General features: G+C 46.9%; 1 protein-coding gene across 1 annotated transcript in view; it reads left to right on the top strand.

The window, feature by feature from the left end:
* Positions 1-23,291, top strand: part of LOC147701819 (uncharacterized) — a 786,161-nt gene that overhangs the window by 683,381 nt on the left and 79,489 nt on the right. Inside the window, exons 6-7 of the mRNA XM_086930459.1 lie at positions 13,428-13,481; positions 14,029-14,082. Of these exons, the coding sequence (XP_086786585.1) occupies positions 13,428-13,481; positions 14,029-14,082 (108 nt within the window). The remainder of the gene's footprint in view (positions 1-13,427; positions 13,482-14,028; positions 14,083-23,291) is intronic.

Raw genomic sequence — 23,291 nt, 5'->3', positions numbered from 1 at the left:
TCTGCATACAAATTGGTTTGGTCAACAATATTTTGCAAAAACACATCGTCCATAAACAACTGAAAAAAATTTATTGGCTGAAAATTCTCAGTATTCACTCTACACCCAGGAACACCAGTGAACTCTGGCAATGCCGGCTGCACCATGCCAGGGGGAACCCAGAGGCCATCCCCATGAACGGGGGGAGCAGCCACCTCAGCCTGCAGACCAGAAGCCACTTGTTGCTGTACACGTACGGGAAGCCTAACATCCACAGATACTTCTGGCTGCACATCACCAACAGAAAACATAGCATCCCCAGAAGACTCTTGCTGCACTACACCACCGGGAAACAAAGCAGGTCCAGATGCATCTTGCTGCTCTACAACAATGGGAAGCCTACCAGCCCCAGATGCCTCTTGCAGCACTTCACCAACGGGAAGCCCAGCAGCCTGAGAAGCTTCTTGCTGCACTACACCACCGGAAAACAAATCAGACCCTGATGCACCTTGCCGCTCTACAACAATAGGAGGCCTAACAGCACCATATGCCGCTTGGTGCACCACAGCAATGTGAAGCCTTTTGGGCGCAGGCTGTAGCCCACCTGCCTCATGCCGACGTAAAAAGAAAGGATACCTTGCAGCCCTAGGAAGTAGCACAGCTGCCTCTTGGTCCACTACCGGCGCAACAATGTCCTCCGCTACCATAGACACTTCATCAGCACTAGAAGAAGATTCTTCATCCGATGATGATGAATGCAGGCAAAGAGAAAACTCACTGCCTGAATCTTCTCCACCAACCTCCAAATCCGAATCAGAGTCAGTCTCTGAACCATGGTCAGAGGAAGACTCAAAAAGCAAACTAAGAACCTGCTGAGCAGTAATCCTGCGACTAGCCATTATCCTTACAAAGAAAGACAGCACACACAAGTGAACAACAACCTACACTGTGCAAAGTAAGAAGTAAACAAGGTAAGGCTTTCACACAAAGATCAATACAATCCAAAACAATTTCACTCTTACCAAATACAGCTACACTCACCAGCACCTACTCTGCTGAGACACAGCAAAAAGAAATGATATCCCACTAGAAAGAAAAGAAAAAAAACAAATTAGAAATCAAAGTGCACATAAAACACTAATGCTGAAGAAAAAAAGAAACAGAGCCACACAAAGTGATATAAGTACAACCTTTTTCAAAAAGACAAAAAACAAGGGAAAGTAGTACAAAATACATTCACTTACCAAGCACAAGCAACTACACAAGCTGCAAAACCAACAGTAACGGACCCGCAACCTACAACAATCCAAACAGCAAAAGCCTGGAACAAGGCAAAAATGGAGAAGATAAAAAAATTACTACCACATTTCACAAACAATATAACAATTGAAAAAACCACACACAAATTTGCCCCCCAAATTTACATTTGCACAGAGGGGCCATCAAATAGGGCAAAGACCAATTGGGATTAGATGAGGTTTAACATCAAGACACTGGTTAATTTTTTGAATTTATTTTACTGCCTAACCCCTTTGGTGCCAGTCGGTCTTCTGCTCCTACCAGTACCCCCATCACACGGGGGCAGTAAGGACATTCATACACCTTTCGTACGTGTGACACATACAAAACATTCACACCACCAGCCACAGACCCATCACATTACAACACTCACACCAGCAGACAGCGCCATTCAAGGGCCCATCACTTTCACACACCCAAATATCTGCCACAGCAACTACACAAAATGATGGACTGAGTAGAGTGTCACTCAACTAGCAGTGTGTGTAGTGACCAACAGAAAGTAGGTACTCACACACCGCCAGCCGAGCGCCAGTCCACCCACACCACCATCCAAGCGACAGACCATGCACACTGCCAGCCAAACACCACTCCACGAACACCGCAAGCCAAGCACCACTCCACGCACACCGCAAGCAAAGCGCCACTCCACGCACACCGCAAGCCAAGCGCCACTCCACGCACACCATCCAGCCAAGCGCCACTCCACGCACACCATCCAGCCAAGCGCCACTCCACGCACACCATCCAGCCAAGCACCACTCCGTGCACAGACAGCCAAGTACTACTCCACGCACACCATCCAGCCATGCGCCACTCCACACACACCGCCAGCCAAGCACCACACCGCAAGCCAAGCGCCACTCCATGCACACCGCAAGCCAAGCACCACTCCACGCACACCGCAAGCCAAGCGCCACTCCACGCACACCGCAAGCCAAGCGCCACTCCACGCACACCGCAAGCCAAGCACAACTCCACGCACACCATCCAGCCAAGCGCCACTCCACACACACCACCAGCCAAGCACCACTCCGTGCACAGACAGCCAAGTACTACTCCACGCACACCATCCAGCCATGCGCCACTCCACACACACCGCCAGCCAAGCACCACACCGCAAGCCAAGCGCCACTCCACGCACACCGCCAGCCAAGCACCACTCCACACACACCGCCAGACAAGCAGCACTCCGTGCACAGACAGCCACGAACCACTCCACGCACACCATCCAGCCAAGCGCCACTCCACACACACCGCCAGCCAAACACCACTCCATGCACAGACAGCCAAGTACCACTCCATGCACAGACAGCCAAGTACCACTCCACGCACACCATCCAGCCAAGCGCCACTCCACACACACTGCCAGCCAAGCACCACTCCGTGCACAGACAGCCAAGTACTACTCCATGCACACCATCCAGCCATGCGCCACTCCACACACACCGCCAGCCAAGCACCACACCGCTAGCCAAGCGCCACTCCACGCACACCGTAAGCCAAGCGCCACTCCATGCACACCGCAAGCCAAGCACCACTCCACGCACACCGCAAGCCAAGCACCACTCCACGCACACCGCAAGCACAGCGCCACTCCACGCACACCGCAAGCCAAGCGCCACTCCACGCACACCGCAAGCCAAGCACCACTCCACGCACACCATCCAGCCAAGCGCCACTCCACGCACACCATCCAGCCAAGCGCCACTCCACGCACACCATCCAGCCAAGCACCACTCCGTGCACAGACAGCCAAGTACTACTCCACGCACACCATCCAGCCATGCGCCACTCCACACACACCGCCAGCCAAGCACCACACCGCAAGCCAAGTGCCACTCCATGCACACCGCAAGCCAAGCACCACTCCACGCACACCGCAAGCCAAGCGCCACTCCACGCACACCGCAAGCCAAGCGCCACTCCACGCACACCGCAAGCCAAGCACCACTCCATGCACACCATCCAGCCAGGCGCCACTCCACACACACCACCAGCCAAGCACCACTCCGTGCACAGACAGCCAAGTACTACTCCACGCACACCATCCAGCCATGCGCCACTCCACACACACCGCCAGCCAAGCACCACACCGCCAGCCAAGCACCACACCGCCAGCCAAGCGCCACTCCACGCACACCGCAAGCCAAGCGCCACTCCATGTACACCGCAAGCCAAGCGCCACTCCACGCATACCGCAAGCCAAGCACCACTCCACGCACACCGCAAGCCAAGCACCACTCCACGCACACCATCCAGCCAAGCGCCACTCCACCCACACCATCCAGCCAAGCGCCACCCCACGCACACCATCCAGCCAAGGTCCACTCCACACACACCACCAGCCAAGCACCACTCCGTGCACAGACAGCCAAGTACTACTCCACGCACACCATCCAGCCATGCGCCACTCCACACACACCGCCAGCCAAGCACCACACCGCCAGCCAAGCACCACACCGCCAGCCAAGCGCCACTCCACGCACACCGCAAGCCAAGCGCCACTCCACGCACACCGCAAGCCAAGCACCACTCCACGCACACCGCAAGCCAAGCGCCACTCCACGCACACCGCAAGCCAAGCGCCACTCCACGCACACCGCAAGCCAAGCACCACTCCACGCACACCGCAAGCCAAGCACCACTCCACGCACACCATCCAGCCAAGCGCCACTCCACGCACACCATCCAGCCAAGCGCCACTCCACGCACACCATCCAGCCAAGCGCCACTCCACACACACCGCCAGCCAAGCACCACACCGCAAGCCAAGCACCACTCCACGCACACCGCCAGCCAAGCACCAGTCCACACACACCGACAGCCAAGCACCACTCCACGCACAGACAGCCAAGTACCACTCCACGCACACCACCAGCCAAGCACCACTCCACGCACACCGCAAGCGCCACTCCACGCACACCGCCAGCCAAGCACCACTCCACGCACACCGCAAGCAAAGCGCCACTCCACGCACACCGCAAGCAAAGCACCACTCCGTGCACAGACAGCCAAGTACCGCTCCACGCACACCATCCAGCCATGCGCCACTCCACACACACCGCCAGCCAAGCAGCACTCCGTGCACATACAGCCAAGTACCACTCCACGCACACCATCCAGCCAAGCACCACTACACACACCGCCAGGCAAACACCACTCCGATTTGCCCCAAGGGGGGGCAGAAATTCAAAAACAATTACTTGCCACCAGGAAGAGACCCTTGCCCAAGGGGTCGCCTCCAAAACATATACATTGCCTCAAAACAGTTCCCTGGTGCCAGTGGGGAATTTCTGCCCCCACCTGGGGGCAAAGCAACTAAAAAAACGGGCTGATTTTCCCCCCGGGGGGGCAGAAAAACAAAAATATTATCACAGCCCACCTGGAAGCGACCCTTGCCCAAGGGGTCGCTTCCTAAAAGCTAATTTCAAGATCCCTGGTGCTAGTGGGCATTTTCTGCCCCCCCCCCCCGGGGGCAAAACGGCAAAAAAAGGCCCTATTTGCCCCAAGGGGGGGGGGGGACAGAAAATAAACAACAAAATCAAGGCCCCCTGGAGGCGACCCTTACCCAAGGGGTCGCTTCCCAAAACAAACATGCACTAATAAAAAATCCCTGGTGCCAGTGGTTTATTTCTGCCCCCCCCGGGGGCAAAACGGCCGAAATAACGGCCCGATTTGCCCCCAGGGTCAGCAGAAAATCGAAAATAAAATGGCTGCCCACCTGGAAGCGACCCTTGCCCAAGGGGTCGCTTCCTAAAAGCTAATTTCACGATCCCTGGTGCTAGTGGGCATTTTCGGACCCCCCCAGGGGCAAAACGGCAAAAAAAACGGGCCGATTTGCCCCCAGGGGGGACAGAAAATAAACGACAAAATAATGGCCCCCAGGAAGCGACCCTTACCCAAGGGGTCGCTTCCAAAAACAAACATTGCCAAAACAAATAATCCCTGGTGCCAGTGGTTTATTTCTGCCCCCCCTGGGGGCAAAACGGCCGAAATAACGGGCCGATTTGCCCCCAGGGGGGGCAGAAAATCGTCGAGAAAATGTCTGCCCACCTGGAAGCGACCCTTGCCCAAGGGGTCGCTTCCGAAAAGCTAAATTTACAATCCCTGGTGCTAGTGGGGGCATTTCCGCCGCACGATCGCGACGCTGTGTGCGATCGTGAGGCAGAAATGCCCTGCAAAGAGACTTCAGGGGAAAGGAAAATCTCTTTCCTCTCCCCTGATGCCTCTTTGCGGCCCCAAACCCCCGCCGGACACGAGAAACTCACCTTTCTCCTTGGCGCGCAGGAAGCAAATGGCTTCCCGAGCGCAGGGAATCCCTGATGATGTCAGCGCGCGCTGTGCGCGCTGACGTCATCAGGGATTCCCAGGGGGGGGGGGGGCGGGGGCGGCAGCGGAAGCTCTTCCGCTGCCGCCCCGAGCAAAACAACGAAGATCAGAGAACCTCGGGGGGAGCGCCAGCGCTTCCCCCGAGGGTGGGGCTCATGACGAGCTGGGCTCGTCATCAGCACACGACCACCGTGCACCATGACGAGCCCAGCTCGTCATCAGCATCGAAAGGGTTAAGGACTATAGCATATATTTGCCAAAAATCAATAAAACATCACAGGATACCAAATGCCAGTGCAAAGAGAGCATGAAGGCGCATGCTCAACCGGAACAATGAAAAACAGGGACATTTCTGTGTTTAACTGGGACACTGTTTGAAAACGGGGACATTTGAGTCACTTGGAGAAAAGTCTCGGGACACGGGGCACTTCTCCAAAAACGGGGACCGTCCTGGCAAAACGGGGACGTCTGGTCACCCTACAAGAGGGGGCGTCGGTGCGATGAGAGACCAGCCAGAGTGGCACTGATGCGACGGGAGACTTGCAAGCGTGACACTGCGAGATGAGCAAGAGCTGCACTGATGAGATGAAACACTTATCTTGTTTTTTTCCTTTTTTTTGCAGGGTAAATCGCCTTTGTTGTTTTTCCATGGCGGCATTAGTGGCCTTCACTGAGAAGTGAAAGTTAAAACTCATGTCGTCATCTTCTTCCAGTGTCATTTTCTGAAAAACCGGGTTGTTCTAAAAGAATGGGCACAGAAACCATTAGACGTTGGTGGGCACAGCTCTGCCTGTGACAACTCCAACTTCAGCTAGCGGTGCCACGGAAGCATTTCAAAATATGAACGCATGCCTACTTTGAGAGAGAAGTCAGGCACAACCTTTTCAATCAACTTTCAGATGCAAACGGAATTTTTCTGCTGAGCGATGACCCCAGTGCATTGCTAACATGCATTGAAAAACATCCAGTAATTTATTCAAATTGGGCATGTTGCAGGTAGCATATTTACAAGCCCCTTGCGCTGCCGGTACGTCATTTATTCCCTTATTAAAAGTGACTCACCCAAGCAGCACAGGTTGCTTGTAAAAAAGCCCCTATGGGCCTCATTTATGAAAAGTAAAGCATAGCTGCGTGAAAACAGCGATGCGTCACTTTTCATTGCACCCTCTTTGCAACATGATAGATGCGTCACATTTACTGTATGATGTATCATGTCACAAGGAATGACAGATATGTCAGCTTTACTGACGTGTCTGTCGGCGCATAAATGACGCATTGCTGGAGCTGTATCGGAAGAATGACGCAACTACAGCAATGCAGGGGGAGGGCTATGGATTTAGCTCTGCTTCACCCTTACACCTGCTATGAGGCAAGCGTAAATGTAAATGTAAATGTAAATTGATACTTGTATAGCGCACTACTCACCCGCAAGGGTCTCAAGGCGCTTGTACGAATACCGCTGTGGAACCCATCCTGGCTTTCCCTGTGAGGCATCCACTCCTGGGCACCCCCAGGGTGGAGGCCAGGCATCCTTAGCGTTGTGGGGGCCGTTGTGGAGATTAAGCAAGCTATTGCCCAGAGTTGCAGAGTGGGACTCCATGATTGGAATAGGCACCGAGGCGAGAATTATCAGGTCCGTGGAATTTTGAGCCCAAGACGCGCCGAGGCGGGGAATTGAACCCTGGTCCCAGGCTAGACCTCTGCATCAGGGTCTGCCGCTCTAATCATTGAGCCACACTTCTCCATAATCATTAGGTTTTGACGTATTTGCGTCCTAGAAGTGGCGCAGTGAAATCTCATAGCTTTCACTGCGTCACTTCTACCAGACTTACTTGCTTGGGAACGCCCCCCCCCCCCCTTATACCTGCCGACAGTATAATGTAGCGCAGGGGTTTACAAAGTGACGCATCTGCTTAGATGAATCATTTTGTAAATAGCGCGCAACAGGGGGCATGTTTTATGCCACTGATGCGTCACAAAAAGTGACACAACTGCAGCGCAATACTGTTGCAAGGCCTCATAAATAAGGCCCTTATATTTAAAAAGTCAGTCAAAGTGGCATCTGTGCACATTGCATGGAAAATTAGTGATAAATGAAAATTTCTCCAACTAATGGGTGAAATTAAGGGCAGTCACTGGACCTAATTTTCCGAAGTGTGAAACATGCATTTTTTGGGCAAAAATCATACATATTATGCCATGTACCCTGGTAGGTCAAATGTGAACCATTTGTACTCGAGGGTGAAACCCAAGTAGTAAAGAGATGCAAAATGTTGCTTGATTTTCTACACAAAATGCAGTTTGGCTCCTTAGCGTTTGGTATTGTGCCACTATGTATGTTTGTTCGGGCCACCGTAATTTTGACGCTGCACTATATTTGCACTTCGCTTAACCTGCAGCTACTTTTTACACAGTGCTACTTTGTGCGAAGATTAATTATTCTGTGATTGGGTTTCTAAAGTGCTGTGGCATATGATTTAAAATGTTTGCGCTCATGGTTTTCTTTAACTTTGTCAACACCACATTACAAAGTGCCTTGCTGCCCTTTTGTGACATTTTCTCACTGGAGAGAACAAACCATAAAAAACAACCAAATGCAATACCAAAATGCCCTAAGTAAATAAACAAAATACTCCTACGATGGGATAGGTGGTAAGAGACAGAGAAATAAATATTTGTTTATCTTTCGTAAACAGTGAGTCAGGAGCATAAGTTGTCGTTGAAGTGCACACAAGATTTTCGGTGTCATGAATGGGCACGTGTCATAATGTGAATCACTGACAAAATATCGAAGTTCAGAATATCGACATACAGAAATATTGCAGCAAGAATATAGAAATCAAGAATATTGACATCCTATCTACATTATGGTAAGAACAAAAATATCGGAAAAAAAATATCGATGTCAAAAATATTGTTGTTAAAAATAAAAAGGAATGTAAAATAAAGTAAATAATACATATAATTAAAATAAACATAGTTAAAAATATTTTAAAATGTAAAAAATATAAATAATATATATAATTTAAGAATACATTAAACATAAATATAATATATAATATATATACTCACTCATTAATATGGTTTAATAATTATTTTAACAACTTATAAATTGTTAAAAAAATATTCTAAATTATAAATTATTCTATACACATAAAACAATAATATAAATACAAATTAAATAAATATATGTAACAAATTTAAAAAAATTTAAATCGTTTTAAAATTAATTATATACTACATTACCTATAATAATACAAAAAATATTAGATAGCGGAGGAAATAATATTACTATTCCAACTCCAAACAGTGCAACAGTAGTGAAAATGTTGGATAGCGTGGGATTAAAATTACTATTCCCACTCCAGCGAGTGCGACAGTAGGGAAAGTGTTGGACAGCGTAGGGGTAAAAATTACTATTCCCCATCCAATGAGTTCAAGAGTAGGGAAAGTGTTAGATAGCGCACGGGTTAAAATTACTATTCACACTCCAGGTAGTGCAACAGTAGGGAAAGTGTTGGATAGCGAAGGGATAAAAATTACTATTCCCAATCCAATGAGTGCAACAGTAGGGAAAGTGTTGGATAGCGTAGGGGTAAATATCACTATTCCCACGCCAGTGAATGCAACAGTAGAGAATGTGTTGGATAGCATAGGGGTAAAAATTACTATTCCCAATCCAATAAGTGCAACAGTAGGGAAAGTGTTGGATAGCATAGGGGTAAAAATCACTATTCCCAAGCCAGTGAGTGCAACAGTAGGCAAAATGTTGGCTAGCGTAGGGGGAAAATTACTATTCCCACTCCAGTGAGTGCAACAGTTGGGAAAGTGTTGGATAGCATAGGGGTAAAAATTCCTATTCCCAATCCAATGAGTGCAACAGTAGGGAAAGTGTTGGATAGCATAGGGGTAAAAATCACTATTCTCATGCCAGTGAGTGCAACAGTAGGCAAAATGTTGGATAGCGTAGGGGTAAACATTACTATTCTCACTCCAGTGAATGCAACAGTGGGGAAAGTGCTAGATAGCGTAAGGGTAAAAATTAATATTCCCACTCCAATGAGTGCATCAGTAGTGAAAGTGTAGGATAGCGTAATGGTTAAAATTACTATTCCAACTCCTGTGAGTGTAACAGTGTGGAAAATGTAGGATAGCGTAGGGTTAAATTAACATACTTATCATTTAAATAATTTTTGTAAAATAAAAAACATATTAATAATGTTATTATTAAATACCAATAAAATTAAAATATTTTTAAAATAAACTTAAATTACTTCCCACACTATTCCCCCATTAACACATAACACGCTACACATAAAAAACACAAGTATTTGAATGATCAATTAATCAATTAATAAAAAATATTTAGCAATGAAAAATGTATTAATACATTATTAATTAATAACAATAAATAAAAATTGTTAATACATTATTTATAAATAATATAATTATACATTAAACCATTAATAACAATTAATTACCAATTAATATTTAGTTAACAATTAATTAATAATCAATAACAATAAATAAAATCATATTAATTCATTATTTTAATTACTTCCCACCCTATTCCCCTATAAACACACAACCCACTACACATAAAAAATCACATAATTAATTTAATTATCAATTAATACATTAATAACAATTAATTACCAATCAATAAATATTTAACAATAAATAAATTAACAATAACAATAAATAATAGTAATACATTATTATAATTATTATAATGATAATTTAACCAATTAATATTTTTTTATTACCTATTAATAATTATGACAATACATTAATAATCAATAACAATAAATAAAAACATATTAATTCATAAACACATTTTTTGCTAACAATATTACTTACTTTGATATTACTTACTTTGATATTAAAAACAATTATATTACTTACCTTAAGGTCGATATTCTGGTCAACGATATTCTTGACTTCGATATTCTGTCCCTACGATATTAAAAACTCAATATTAAGGTAGGTCAATATTTAAAAATCCATATTTTGACTGTGCACCGTCCTAACGCGTGAGAAGCAAAAAACTAGTCACTATATTAACCATGATGTTGCTTCACACCTGGTAATAGCTGTGAGAGCCAAGTTACATTTAGCCAAGCAATGATCTGCCCCAGCATGATTTTGACGGTCTGTCAAAATCATTTTGTAGGCAGAGACATGTGATGTGAACTGTCTCTTCTAAAAACAAGCAATCAAAGAGAGGTCTTCCAGGGGCATATGGGATATGGTGAAAATGTTACGACGAAGTTAGGAAAGTATGCCTGAGTAAACAAAGGAAGTTCTAAGTCCTAATCCCAACAGCAGGCGAGGCAAGGACACCGGTCTCTGCCGCCAGCTCTTCAGCCTTATGGCGGGGGCATTGTAAACTAGCAGCACAGCCCTCCCTCTCCATCCACCAGGCTCCGCTGTGAGAAAGCTGGAGCCCCATGACTGATTGGAAGGGAGGGGAAGGGAGAGCAGAGAGTGAGGAAGGAGCAGGGGCAAGGACACAACAAGGAAAGCATAACCAATATGTCGCTTGTGAAATGGGCACCACACTGATAGAAAGAACTCATACCTGCAGTTCTCTGCAGAGACTAGAGCCAGTCCAGGGCCGGGAAAGCTGCGAGGAGCAGGCACACACAGCAGTGACCCTTGCTCGGTGGCAGGCTGCAGCCCAACCCTCCTCTCGTCTGTCTGGCTCCGCTGCCTGCTGTGAAGCAGGCCAGGCTGGCACCTGCTGAATGATTGGGAGGGAGAGGGAGAGCAGAGAAAGTGGGACGAGAAGCCAGTAAAATACACAACAATGAAAGCAAAGCCATCGCAGCGCTTGTGAAACGTGCGCATTGGTGATAAATTATGTTCACAATTATTTAAAAAAACAAGCAGGGGGGAGGGCAGGAGGGAAGTGCACGAACCAGAACAGGCGCCCTCCAAACGCCTCTGAGGATGAACAGGAAACAAATGCTGTATGTGTTGGCTGAGAAGCCAAAAGTGTGCCTGCAACAGCAGGTAGGAGAAACTAATTTAAGAAAATAGAAACACAGACTGTAAATGAAACATGCTGAGTAACAACACAAGTAAAAGGGCTCGTCCTCATGGGAGGTTACAAAAGGAGAAAAGGCGGTACTAAGGAGGGACTACTAGGCCTATTTGTGAATCAAAAGCAACCATTTAGAACGGACAGTACCAGGAGCCAATTGAAAAGATGGGCAGAAAATGGGCGGAGCTTCAAGTCCATAGCTGAATACAGCATGTCTCGAAGAGACAGCGCTATCATTGCCTGGGTGAGACCTAAAAATATATCTGAACATACAAGTGGCAGATCTTCACAGAAAAAAGTTTGGAGAGGCAGAGGTCTCAGCCCATACGTCTGTGAATTGTATTTTGTAGTACCTGAGTAGTACGCCATATTACAAAATGCAGTCTGTGAATCGGAACCCTTGTTTTTAGCCTACACTAATAACAGCCTTATTCCTAATTTTTTTGCACATGTGCATCTTCTAGTCAAGTGTTTCTCCTGATTATTATGTCTTTTAGAATGACATGTTCATTGTTGATAATGAAATAAAATTGTGATTTTTACTGTCTACTCACAGTGATTTGATGCTTTTTTACTCTTTTACGGTACGTTTTAAAGAACGTTGAACTACATAAGTAAATTATCTTTACGAATAGTCTCATACATCATGAAGATTCAATACGTTTTGGAGAAGACTCCCATTCATCAGACTCAATATCAAGATGCAGTGATGTCCCCCACCGTCTGTGGAAATTTGACTATATTTCTCTGCTAATGCATCCTGGCTCTGCAAAGGGTAACGTCTATGTGCCAAATTCCCAAAAAGTTTTTGGGGTGTGACCTTCTACTGAAAAAGCCTTGAATTTCATGGAATTTGTCACACCTAATCATGGAGAAAAGATTTGCGAACTATGCTGGATTGAAGCAAAAAATGTATAATTAGATGGATCTACTTTGATGTGCCTGCTCTGAATCACTGTCACTGCCTTTCGTGTGACTACCATGGTTCTCTCCAGCTACCTAACAACTCATTTACATCACTTTCCCCTAGAAATGCTCCATCACTTGACTGCTCTTTCAGGGTACCAGGCAAGAATATACATGGTTTCCAACTTCTTGTCCACAATACTTCAACAACCATAGTACATACTATCGAGACATGTGCTCTAGTCCACCATCCTTTCTTTCTTTACAGCAGCATTCCACACTAAGGGGAGAATGAAAAGGTCTTGGTCAAAGATACATCAATGGTGTCTTCACTTCCCAAATTCCTGCTCCTTCATGAGCCCAACAGCCCAAATGTTGCCTCTAGACACTGAGGCACTTTGTCGTGGCGAGTTCCCTTAATTACCTGCACTGATGGGCATGTGCCCAACTCGCCAGTAGCCCCTCCAAATTAACGAACTGGTGTATCTACATGCTTAAATGCATTGTCGCAACATGGGATGATTGATTTCGTTTCCATTATGTCCTGGATACACAGCATACTATGATGAAATGCTAAGATTCTCCTGGTGTAAAGTCAGAGGCACCTGAAAGTACTTGCAGAGATAATGCTACCTTCAAAAAGTACCAGGGACGTCAGAGATGTTGGAACATAAAGGAGAAGTAATAGTTTTGCAGTTTTATTATACAGGCCTTTGCTTTTACCTCGGTTAAGGAATTTATATTACACTGAATAGCAGGTTCCTTTCCTTCTTATTTTATTTTCGCATTTCTATTAACTTTAAAAAAATGCTTGCAGGAGTATCTATATTTTCAAACATAATAACAGTTTGCATTTCTGTTTCAGGTTCCTCTCCGGGGCTGGAATTTACTGTGACAGACAGAAGCCTAGTAGAGAATGGTGAGTTAGAAATAGCTTGTCTTCCATCCATGAAGGTAGTCCCAAACTCCCAATAACACCTTAACAGGTGCTCCTATTGTAGTAAGAACTAAGTAATCCATGTTTCTGTGAGCCTGCTAGTACGGCAGGAGATAAATTAGGAGTTGAAAAAAACTTGAATGGATAAATGGGGTTTCAGCCTCATTTCTAATGCTACAGGTTCTGCTTCTTGAAGTTTCACGTCCAGAAAAACACATAAACACCATTCGTTTTTCTTTTTAACACGCAAACTACAGCTTAGAATTATCTTTCAGGGTCTACAGCAGTCTGGGCAACTTCAACGACAAAAGGAAGATTTGCAGAGAAAGGTGGGTTACTTTTGGGCATTACTATCTAGCATATGTACCAGGCACACTCACTCTAAAAAAAAAAACAAGTGCATGAAATAGTAATGTTGCCTCATGGTATTACCCCAGACTTTAAATTACTACTATCCATGGCGTAATTAAAAATGTTTGATGAGTGTATAAATGTTCAAACATATTAACAGTTTGCATTTCTGTCTCAGGTTCTTCTTTGGGGCCGGAATTTACTATGACAAGCAGAAGCCCAAAAGAGACAGGTGAGTTACAAATAGCCTGGCTTTCATCCATGAAGGTGGTACCAAACTCACAATCACACACTGTTGGGTGCACCTAAAGTAGAAAAAAAGAGAGTAAGCCAATTTTCTGTGAGCTTGCAAGTATAGCAGCAGCTAAATTAACAGTTGCAAACTTGAATGAAAAAATGAGGTTTCAGCCTCATTCTTAATGCTACAAGAAGGTCTTCTTCTAGAACTTCTGCTTCCAGAACAACACATGAACACCATTCTTTTTTTTCTTTTTAACAAATAAATCACAGCTTATAATGTTTTCATAGTCTTCAGTAGTCTGGTCAACAAGCTATAGAAGGAAGTTTTGCAGAAACAAGTGGGTTACTTTTGGACATCAGTTTCTATAATTTGACACAGACACTCTCACACTAAAGAAAAACAGACGCTTGAGATGGTAATGTTGATTCATGGAACTACTCCAGGCTGTACTGTTGTGATTAAGGGCCCTATGTAGGTAAACTCCAATTTACCACTTCTTAAATACCGAATCATACCGATTCGGTATTTAAGAAGTGGTAAATTGGAGGGGGGGAGATGTGGGTATTTCAGAATCGGTAAATACCGAATCTGTAAGATTCGGTATTTACCGATTCTGTAAATACCGAATCGGTATCCCCCATTGATTCCTATGGACCTTGAAGCCCATAGGAATCAATGTGCATTAAAGAATCGGTATTAACCAAATCGGTAATTACCGATTTCTGCAAGGGTGCAGGGGGTGTCACTTTGACACCCTCTAGCACCCCCAATACTGGCTTGTGTGCCATGTGGCACACAGACATGCCCTGGGGCATGTCTGTCTGTCACATGGCATAGGTGTGCATGCACACATGTGCATGCACACCTGGATTCGGTATTTTAACACCCAATTGGATTGGGTGTTAAAATACCGAATCTGAAGGGCCTGTGGGACTGAAAGTAGTCCCACCTACATCCCGATTTTTAAAACTCGGTAAACTTACCGATTCGGTATTTTTCAAATTCGGTAATTTTACGAAATTGGTAAAATACTGAATCGGACAAAAAAAGGTCCCCTATTTCTCAAAAGGCCAAATACCGGTCGGAAACGGCCGAATTCGGCCGTTTCCGACCGGTATTGGCCACCTACATCGGGCCCTATATGAGGAATAACTTGAGGTTAAAGAATTTCACTTTTTATTTCACATTTATTTCCACTTTGTTACAACTTTCCTTTTTGCAGGTGGTAACCGTTCGTGCACTCTGTGATATGATACCATAGTACTGCAACATCACTCAAAGTCTATATTTACAACAGCAATATATACTTGTGTGCCTTTTATATAGCAATCTAAATAAGCGCATTTGTGTTTAGCTAAATATTGAGCTAGAGTTATTTGTTGGTTTCCTAAACCAGAAGTAAGTGGACTCTCAAGAAATTGAGATCAGGGGGCGTGGCAACGTGGCGAAGTAAGATGGCCGCTAGATGAGGGGTTTCTGTAACACCCTCCCTGTAATCGCCTATCCGCCATATCCATCCCTACCCCCTAAGGCCAGGATCTGCAACCGGAGGTGCCGCTGAGCACACCGAACTAAGTTGCGACGATGGCGGACCTCCGGAACAGAAGTTAGCGGCGCGGCTAGCAGAGGCCTTCGCTGAGCAGAAGCCGGGGCCTGATGTGGCGAATGAAACTCCGGAGAGTGGGAGTGGCTGGTGGCGAGTCTTAATCGCCGCACTGACTCGTAGACCGATTTCCTCCTCAAAACTATGGCACAACTGTTACCACACAGTAAGATCCCGCAGCTCCAGCCTGATTATGCCCAGCGATTAAAGAGCTGCGCAGGACAGCGACAGAGCCAGCGCAGAGGAGGGGTCGGAGCGGGCGGAGGGTACGGACCATCACGGCAGAGAGACAGGACGGTATAAGGGCCTATTGAGGACCTGTGGAATCCCTACACAGGGTGGCGCCCGCGGAGAGGGCCGAAAATTGGGTGGTGCGGGAACGGACCATGCCCCATGCACATTGTCCCAACTGGGGTAATTCTAACAGCACACAGTGGAAATACTTGAGGCGCCGGGGTCAAACGCTTCAACTTGCATCCTGGGGCTACTGGAGACTGGTGACTTGCGGTGGGAGGCTGTGGCCTGGCTGAATGTATTGCCCCCCCCCCCCCTTGTATGCAGACCGGAGTACGTGACGCAGCTGGGTCTGTGACCATTGGGAGCAGTGAGGGGTCCCCTGACCTCGGCGCCAGCTGGAAATTTGCCATCCTGGTTCACCCTGAAGGGCTAGACCGCTCGTTTTGTGAGCCCCTCCCCCAACTGTTGCGGAAAGCAGTGTGCTGCACCCCGACCTTGCGGTGGATGCCGAGGCCTCGATTGTGCGTTCTGCTGCCTCCCCCCACCCTATAGTGCTCAAATAAGGCCTGCGTTTGCCCAGAAGTTTAGCCCTCAGCAGTGGAGCACTGAATCTGCGACTCCTCGGATCTCATCATGTCTAGTGAGAAGGGCACCAAGACGGTCTAACAAAGTAGGCTGGACAACTACACCTGCCCAAAAGCAGACCTACCTGACCAGAAGCAGTCTAAAGACAAGCAACAGGGGGGAGTCTAAAGTGACACTCCAGACCTGACATTGAAGGACGTCATGGAAGCTATCAGCGGGGTGCGAGCCTCCATGGAACAACGGATGGACACCCTATCCTCTGAGATGATGCTCATTAGAGCCGACCTCAGTAATAATAGAGAAAAGGTCAAACAACTGGAGGTGACTACTACTAAAATGCTGGCCAAACTGCTAGCTAATCGGTTAGTTAAAATCATAGTGGGTTTGGTGCACCCTGACCAGTCCGGCTTTATGCCACACAGGAACACTGCGCTGAATCTGCGCAGGGTTCATGGTGTCCTGGGTAGGGTAGCACTATACAGGAGCAGGCTATAATAGTTTCCCTAGATGCCACCATGGCATTTGATACAATTGAGTGGGCATATCTCTTTGCTGCGCTCATAAAGATGGGATTTGGACCTGGGTTTGTCCAGTGGGTACGTCTCCTATACTGTGAGCCTATGGCTCAAGTAGTAGTTAACAACAAAAATTCAGACACCTTTAGGCTTAGTCCGGGGACTCGGCAGGTGTGCCCTCTTTCTCCCCTATTATTTGCACTGGCACTAGAACCCCTTGCGGCGTGGATCCAAAGAGACCCAGTCATACGCGGACTGCGCTGTTCCTCGAACTCGGAAGATCGTATTTCCCTTTACGCCGATGATATCCTGTTGTACCTTGCTTCCTCTAAGAAATCCCCGATTGTGGTTCTTGACATCCTGGCCATATTTGGCAGATACTCCTGATTCGCATCAGTTAGCAGAAATCCCTCCTCTATCCCCGTTGGGGAAACCCGCCCCTGCCACCACGAAATTGCCCAATACAAATCGCCACAGAAGGTTTTAAAAACCTGGGAATATTCGTCACCCTTGATCAGATGCTCCACTACTCCTGTAACCTCCACCCCCACTGCAAAGACTCAAACGAGACATAGCCGGCTGGAAATCACTTCCACTCTCCCTGTTAGCCAAGGCAGCTCTTTTAAAAATGATGTCGCTACCCCAGTTTTTATATGCTTTGCAGAACTCAGCCGACCCTGTCCCTAACTCTTATTTCAAAGAAATTGAAGAACTCCAGCGTGACCTTCTGTGGGACGGTAAACCACACATCGCACTGCACACATAACTGATATGACAGAGGCATCAGCTTACCAGACATCAGAAAATATTATTGGGCAGCACACCTTGCAGCTATTAACCACAGCATATATGGCCGACCTGATGAACCTGGCTTTATGATGGACAGGTGGATCCTCCGTGGGGGCTCCTATAACCGAGCACTTTACACAAAGCCAGGCAGATACCCACTCACGGGCCCCACTAAACATTTAGTCGACGTCTGGCACTCATCCGACAAATCACTCGGATGAAGGCAGAGACCTACACTAGCAACTCCCCTGTGGGACTCGCAGATGCTGGGTGACCTGTGGAAATCGAAGGCCTTAAGCAAATGGGAACTCATAGGCATCGTACATATAAAAGATCTCTGGGTCAAAGGTGAAGTGAAATCATTTGCCACGCTTCAACACCAGCATGAACTAGCGGATTCAGAATGGTTTCGGTACCTGCAGGCTCGGCATGCTCTCCAATGATTTCCCCCGGAGGGGTCCGCCCCCCCAGACAATTCCCCATTAGAGGACAGGACACTTGATGGACACTTACTTGAGAAAACTATGGGCCATATGTAGGTAAATCCCAAATCCCGAATCTTAAATACTGATTATTACCAAATTTTACTGATTCAGTAATAAGAATTCGGTATTTGGGATGTAGGTAAAAATTCGGTAATATTTACTGAATCGGTAAAATTCGGTAAAGAAATACCGAAACACCAACACCGATCGGTAAAAACCTAATCGGTAAAATCCGATTCTGTAAAATCCGATTCGGTAAATACAGATTCGGTAAATACCGAATCGGTAATTAAAAAAAAGAAACAATTAAGGAATCAGCCAATCCGGTGCAACCACCCCACCTCCCAACCAGGAAGTGGCCACACACATGCAGGTGCACTCAAATCTGAAGCTGCTGGAGAGGCTGGGAGAGCAGAGCAGAGCCCTTGAGACACTGGGATACTTACTCCAGGAAAACAGCACGATGTCAAGCAAGTACACTGAAAGGGAAGGAGCAGAGAGAAAGAGGAAGGTGAAATTCAGCACCATGGAGTTGCAGGTCCTTGTGGAGGAGGTAGTAAAGGAGCACCACACGTTGTTTGGCAAACAGACCCTACAGATGGCAGAATCTTCCAAAAGGAAGATTTGGCTGGCAATACAAACCAAGGTGAATGCCATTTGAGTGACTCCACGGGACATCAACGACCTCAAGAAGAGGTGGTATGACCTCCGGAGCGTGACAAAGAGGAAAATGGCTGAGCTCCAGAAACAAGCGAGGCACAAAGGAGGAGGAAAGAACAGGGCACCTGCCCTGACTGAGCTTGAGGAGCTGGTGGAGTCCACCATAGAGCCAGACAGCGTCTGTGGGATTGGGGATGCAGAGAGCTCAGCCCGAGCTGCCACCAAAAAAGGTAACAAGCATGCACAGTAATCACCACCACCCCTTCCCCTTCCCTTTCCCCTTCCCCAATGTGTTAGTGTGAACCCCACTCCAGTACAGGTATTAGTATACACCATCAATGCATTATGGGAGATGTCAGTGAAACACCTACCATGTCAGACAACACACCAAACAACTAGGCATGCGACACACATCAGTGATGAGCAAGCTGAGGCATAGCGACAGTGTTTCAGAGATGAGAATTTAATTGATTAAGCAGGGCTGCAGGACCACAGAGCTAATGTACGATTTTCTGTACACAGGCGAGACATCTCGCAGGTGTCCCAAGGACAAGGAAGGTAGTGCACCCAGGAGGGAAAGCACACAGGAGGCAAGTACCAGTGCAGGGCACACCACACAAGCAACAGCAGCATCACCAACACTGCCAGCCTTGCCACACATGCCAGCTTCACCACAGCTGCTGGCCTCCCCACACCTGCCACCGTTACCACAGCTGCTGGCCTCCCCACAGCAGCTGGCCTCACCACTACTCCTGTCCTCACCTCAACTGGTAGCGTCACCAGCTGCAACAACACCTGCAGTGCAAAGAACCAGGAGGCATGTTGTGGACACACTCCGGGAAATGGAGTCTTCAGCAGAAGACACGGTGGGGGGTTGACACATCAACCGTGGCAGTTTTGGACAGCAATACTCATCAGCAGTCCACGGCCGAGGGAGCCCACACAGGTGCCAAGCCCCGCAGGGCCAGGGACAGCAGTGAAAACCAACATGGCGAGGGTCCTGGTGTCTTCTGCGGCCTGGAGGCAAGTATGGTAAAGCTGCAGCTCATGCAGGGGAAGGCCATCCAGACGGTCCAACGACAGATGAAGCACCTAAATGAAAATATAAAAAACATTGATAAGGGCATCAGCTCAATGGCCGAGGGAATGAGAGAGATGGCTGCGGGTATGTGGGACATGTCCCAGTCAGTGCTGCTGCTGTGCAGCAAGCTGGACGAGGACAGGGCAACAAGGCGCAGGGAGAGCCAGAGGTCTGAACAACACACAAGGGCAGTGAACTGGCTAGCCAATGCGAGAGCGAGGAGACCACCAGTAGGAGCAGCATGCCGCCCCCCCCCCCCCTGTTACTGACACCCGGAGGAGCAGCAGGCGGCATGGGGCTGCCACTGCCCACACATTCAGTGAGGACAGCCAGCCAATGGCATCCAGCACCGATGGGCGTGCCCGCAGACACTGATTCTGCCCACACTCCCTGAACTGGAATGGGTGAAGTAATCCAGGACTTCCCTAATGGATGGCAACAATTGGACTGGCACATTTGGGCCTTTGTGTACTGGTGTAGTGCCCTGATATTAAAACTACGTTGTGTTCATACAACAACTGACTGTGTGTCCTTACTTACTTAGAAATAGTTGAGTGTGATCCCTGCCCGTCTTTGTCTCCCATCTGTTGCTGGCACCACTCCTGCTGTGTTGGGCTCAGGGTGTGCAAATTAATCATCATCATCCTCAATATCTGTTAATTCCATGGCTGGTCCTTTCCTAGTGGCAAGGTTGTGCAGCATTGCGTAAGTTGCAATGATTTTACAGCAGATGAGGGGTGAGTACTAGCGTGCGCCTCCGCTTTTGTGGAGGCAGCAGAACCTGCTTTTTAACAGCCCGAAGGTGCGCTCCACAACGTTGCGTGTAGATTTGTGTGCCACATTGTATCGTCTCTCACTCGGGGTTGATGGATTCAGGTAGGGAGTAAGGATGAATGAGCGGACGGCATATGCGCTATCGCCTATCGATATGCGCTATCAGGATGTGTCACAGTGTTTTACCTAGCAGGTATCCTTCTCTGAATTCGCCCGCTGCCAGGCGTGTGTAGATCCCACTGTTCTGGAATATGTAGGCATCGTGGGTGCTCATCATTTGGAGTCCCATCAGGCGTCCACGCTTGCGGCTAGCAGAATAAGGGTTTCTGAAAGGGGAATGTACCCGACCGCAGTATAGCCCAGTCTATTATTCTTCGCCATCGTGGTTATATGACCTGAATACCATTTTTATTAGTCGGTTCAATAAGATAATCAATAATATCTACACCTGAACATTTGAGTTGTTGCAGCGTTTGTATACACCACGCGTGCATCATCAAAAATAACTTTTGTATCACGTATGAAGCTTTAATCTTTGGAGCCCTATAATACGTATGTGATATCAGTCATCCCGCAGCATCCAGCTACTATCATACATATGAAGTGCTAGATCTTCAGTTCACACTATCATATATCGGGTTCAAGTGTTTCTTGTGCAATAGTCGGCTACCTGATGAAGGCAAGTATGCCGAAACGCGCGTAGTTGACACCTGCCACACTGCCTCCATCATCTCTACGTCATCTCTACGTCTATCGTATCTTGACCATATGTAATCATGTTGTTTTCAAATTAATATCTTATTTGAAATGAATGAAATGAAATAAGATATACATAAATGGTTTAAACAAATAACAAGCTAATCAAGAGCTTTATACAAAAAAATTAAATAAAAAACATATTGTTTTGTAATACACTGGTGTATATATATCTGTTATAATAGGGTGGTTTTGTCAATTCTAGAGAGATTTTAGTTACATTTGGTATCAATTAGCTAGCTAGACACCTTTACTTATTGGAGTTGTGGGTACTTCCAGGGAATTTGGCCACGATGTCTGTGATTATGTTGTTAGCATCACAGATTTCCTGCACATTTATGGAGTGGGTGGACTTTCTGTTCCTGTAGATGTACTCAGTTGCTGCAGGTGGGCAGATTGGGATGTGTGTGCCATCAATACAGCCGATGACATGTGGAAACTGTGCCATTTGGTAAAAGTCAGTCTTGGTCTTCAGCAGTTCCGCATGTGTGTCAGGGAAGCTGATGTAATGATGCATTCTCTGTATCATGGCCTCCAGGATCTTCCTGTAGAAACGGGACAGGCTGCTCTGGGACACCCCACCTACCGCAGCTATCACCCCCAGGTAACTGCCAGATGCAAGTAGGTGTAGGCTACAGAGCAGCTGCACATGTGGTGGTATGGCGTGCGCCCTTAGTGTTGGGTCCTCCAGGAGTGGTGCAGGTCCCTTATCAAGTCCAGGATGGTGTGGGGGTGTAGCCTGTACCTTTCATGGATCTCTGCCTCAGTAAGTTGGAAGAGTGTGATCCGCTGTCTGTAGACTTGCTCCTCCCGTCTCCAGATCCTCACTCCTGCTGCCTGTAGCCGTAGCCGCCGCCGCCTTGCTATCACATAGAAAGCTGCCATTCTGATCACACTGTTGAATTTTGGGGCCTGTTTTATGTCCTGCACCTGGTTACCACCTGCTTTCAATCCATGGTAATTACTGACTCTTAAATAATTTATTTCCGATTTTACCTACATCTCTTTTCTCTTTTTTACAGTTTCTTATTTACCGAATCAGTAAATAAGTATTCGGTAAATACCGACTCAGTAATTTGGAATTCGGTAATGATGGATTGGTATTTACCGATTCATAATTACCGAACCCTTATTTTTGGCCTCCTACATCTCAAATGCCCAAATACCGGTCGGTAACGGCTAATTTACCAAATTTCGGCCGTTACCGACCGATATTAAGCTACCTACATATGGGCCTAAATCCCTAATATATAAACAACTTATAAACAACATGGAAAACGCCCTCCACACACTGCGAGAAAAATGGTTGGGGGACGTCCTTGAAATAGATGTGATATATGGATAGATGTAGCCTGATTACTGTGTTAAGTTAGCATGAGCTTTTTAGGAGTTTAAACACCATTTTACCTTTCTGCTGCTTTTTGTACACGACATACATCTGCTGCTTTAGCTTTGAGCCTAGTAAAATGTTTTCGGTTCATACAAGAATAATATGTTGTTACACTGATATCAGCCTTGCTTGGCGAGCTGTGTCTGTACAGTGAGTGCTGAAACCTTCAAGGATATCTCAACACAGTAGTTGTTATGAGCACTGATCTTCGCACGTCCCTAGACATAACATACATGCAGCTGCAGCCAAGTTCTGGCTTTAGGCGGGTTTTATATTGCTTTGCACAAGATCATACACACACACTTGATGGTGCTTCGCATGCAGA

Source organism: Lissotriton vulgaris, chromosome 7 (assembly GCF_964263255.1).
Source record: "Lissotriton vulgaris chromosome 7, aLisVul1.2, whole genome shotgun sequence".
NCBI classification, from domain to species: domain Eukaryota; kingdom Metazoa; phylum Chordata; class Amphibia; order Caudata; family Salamandridae; genus Lissotriton; species Lissotriton vulgaris.
This window is presented reverse-complemented; position numbering and strand designations above follow the sequence as displayed.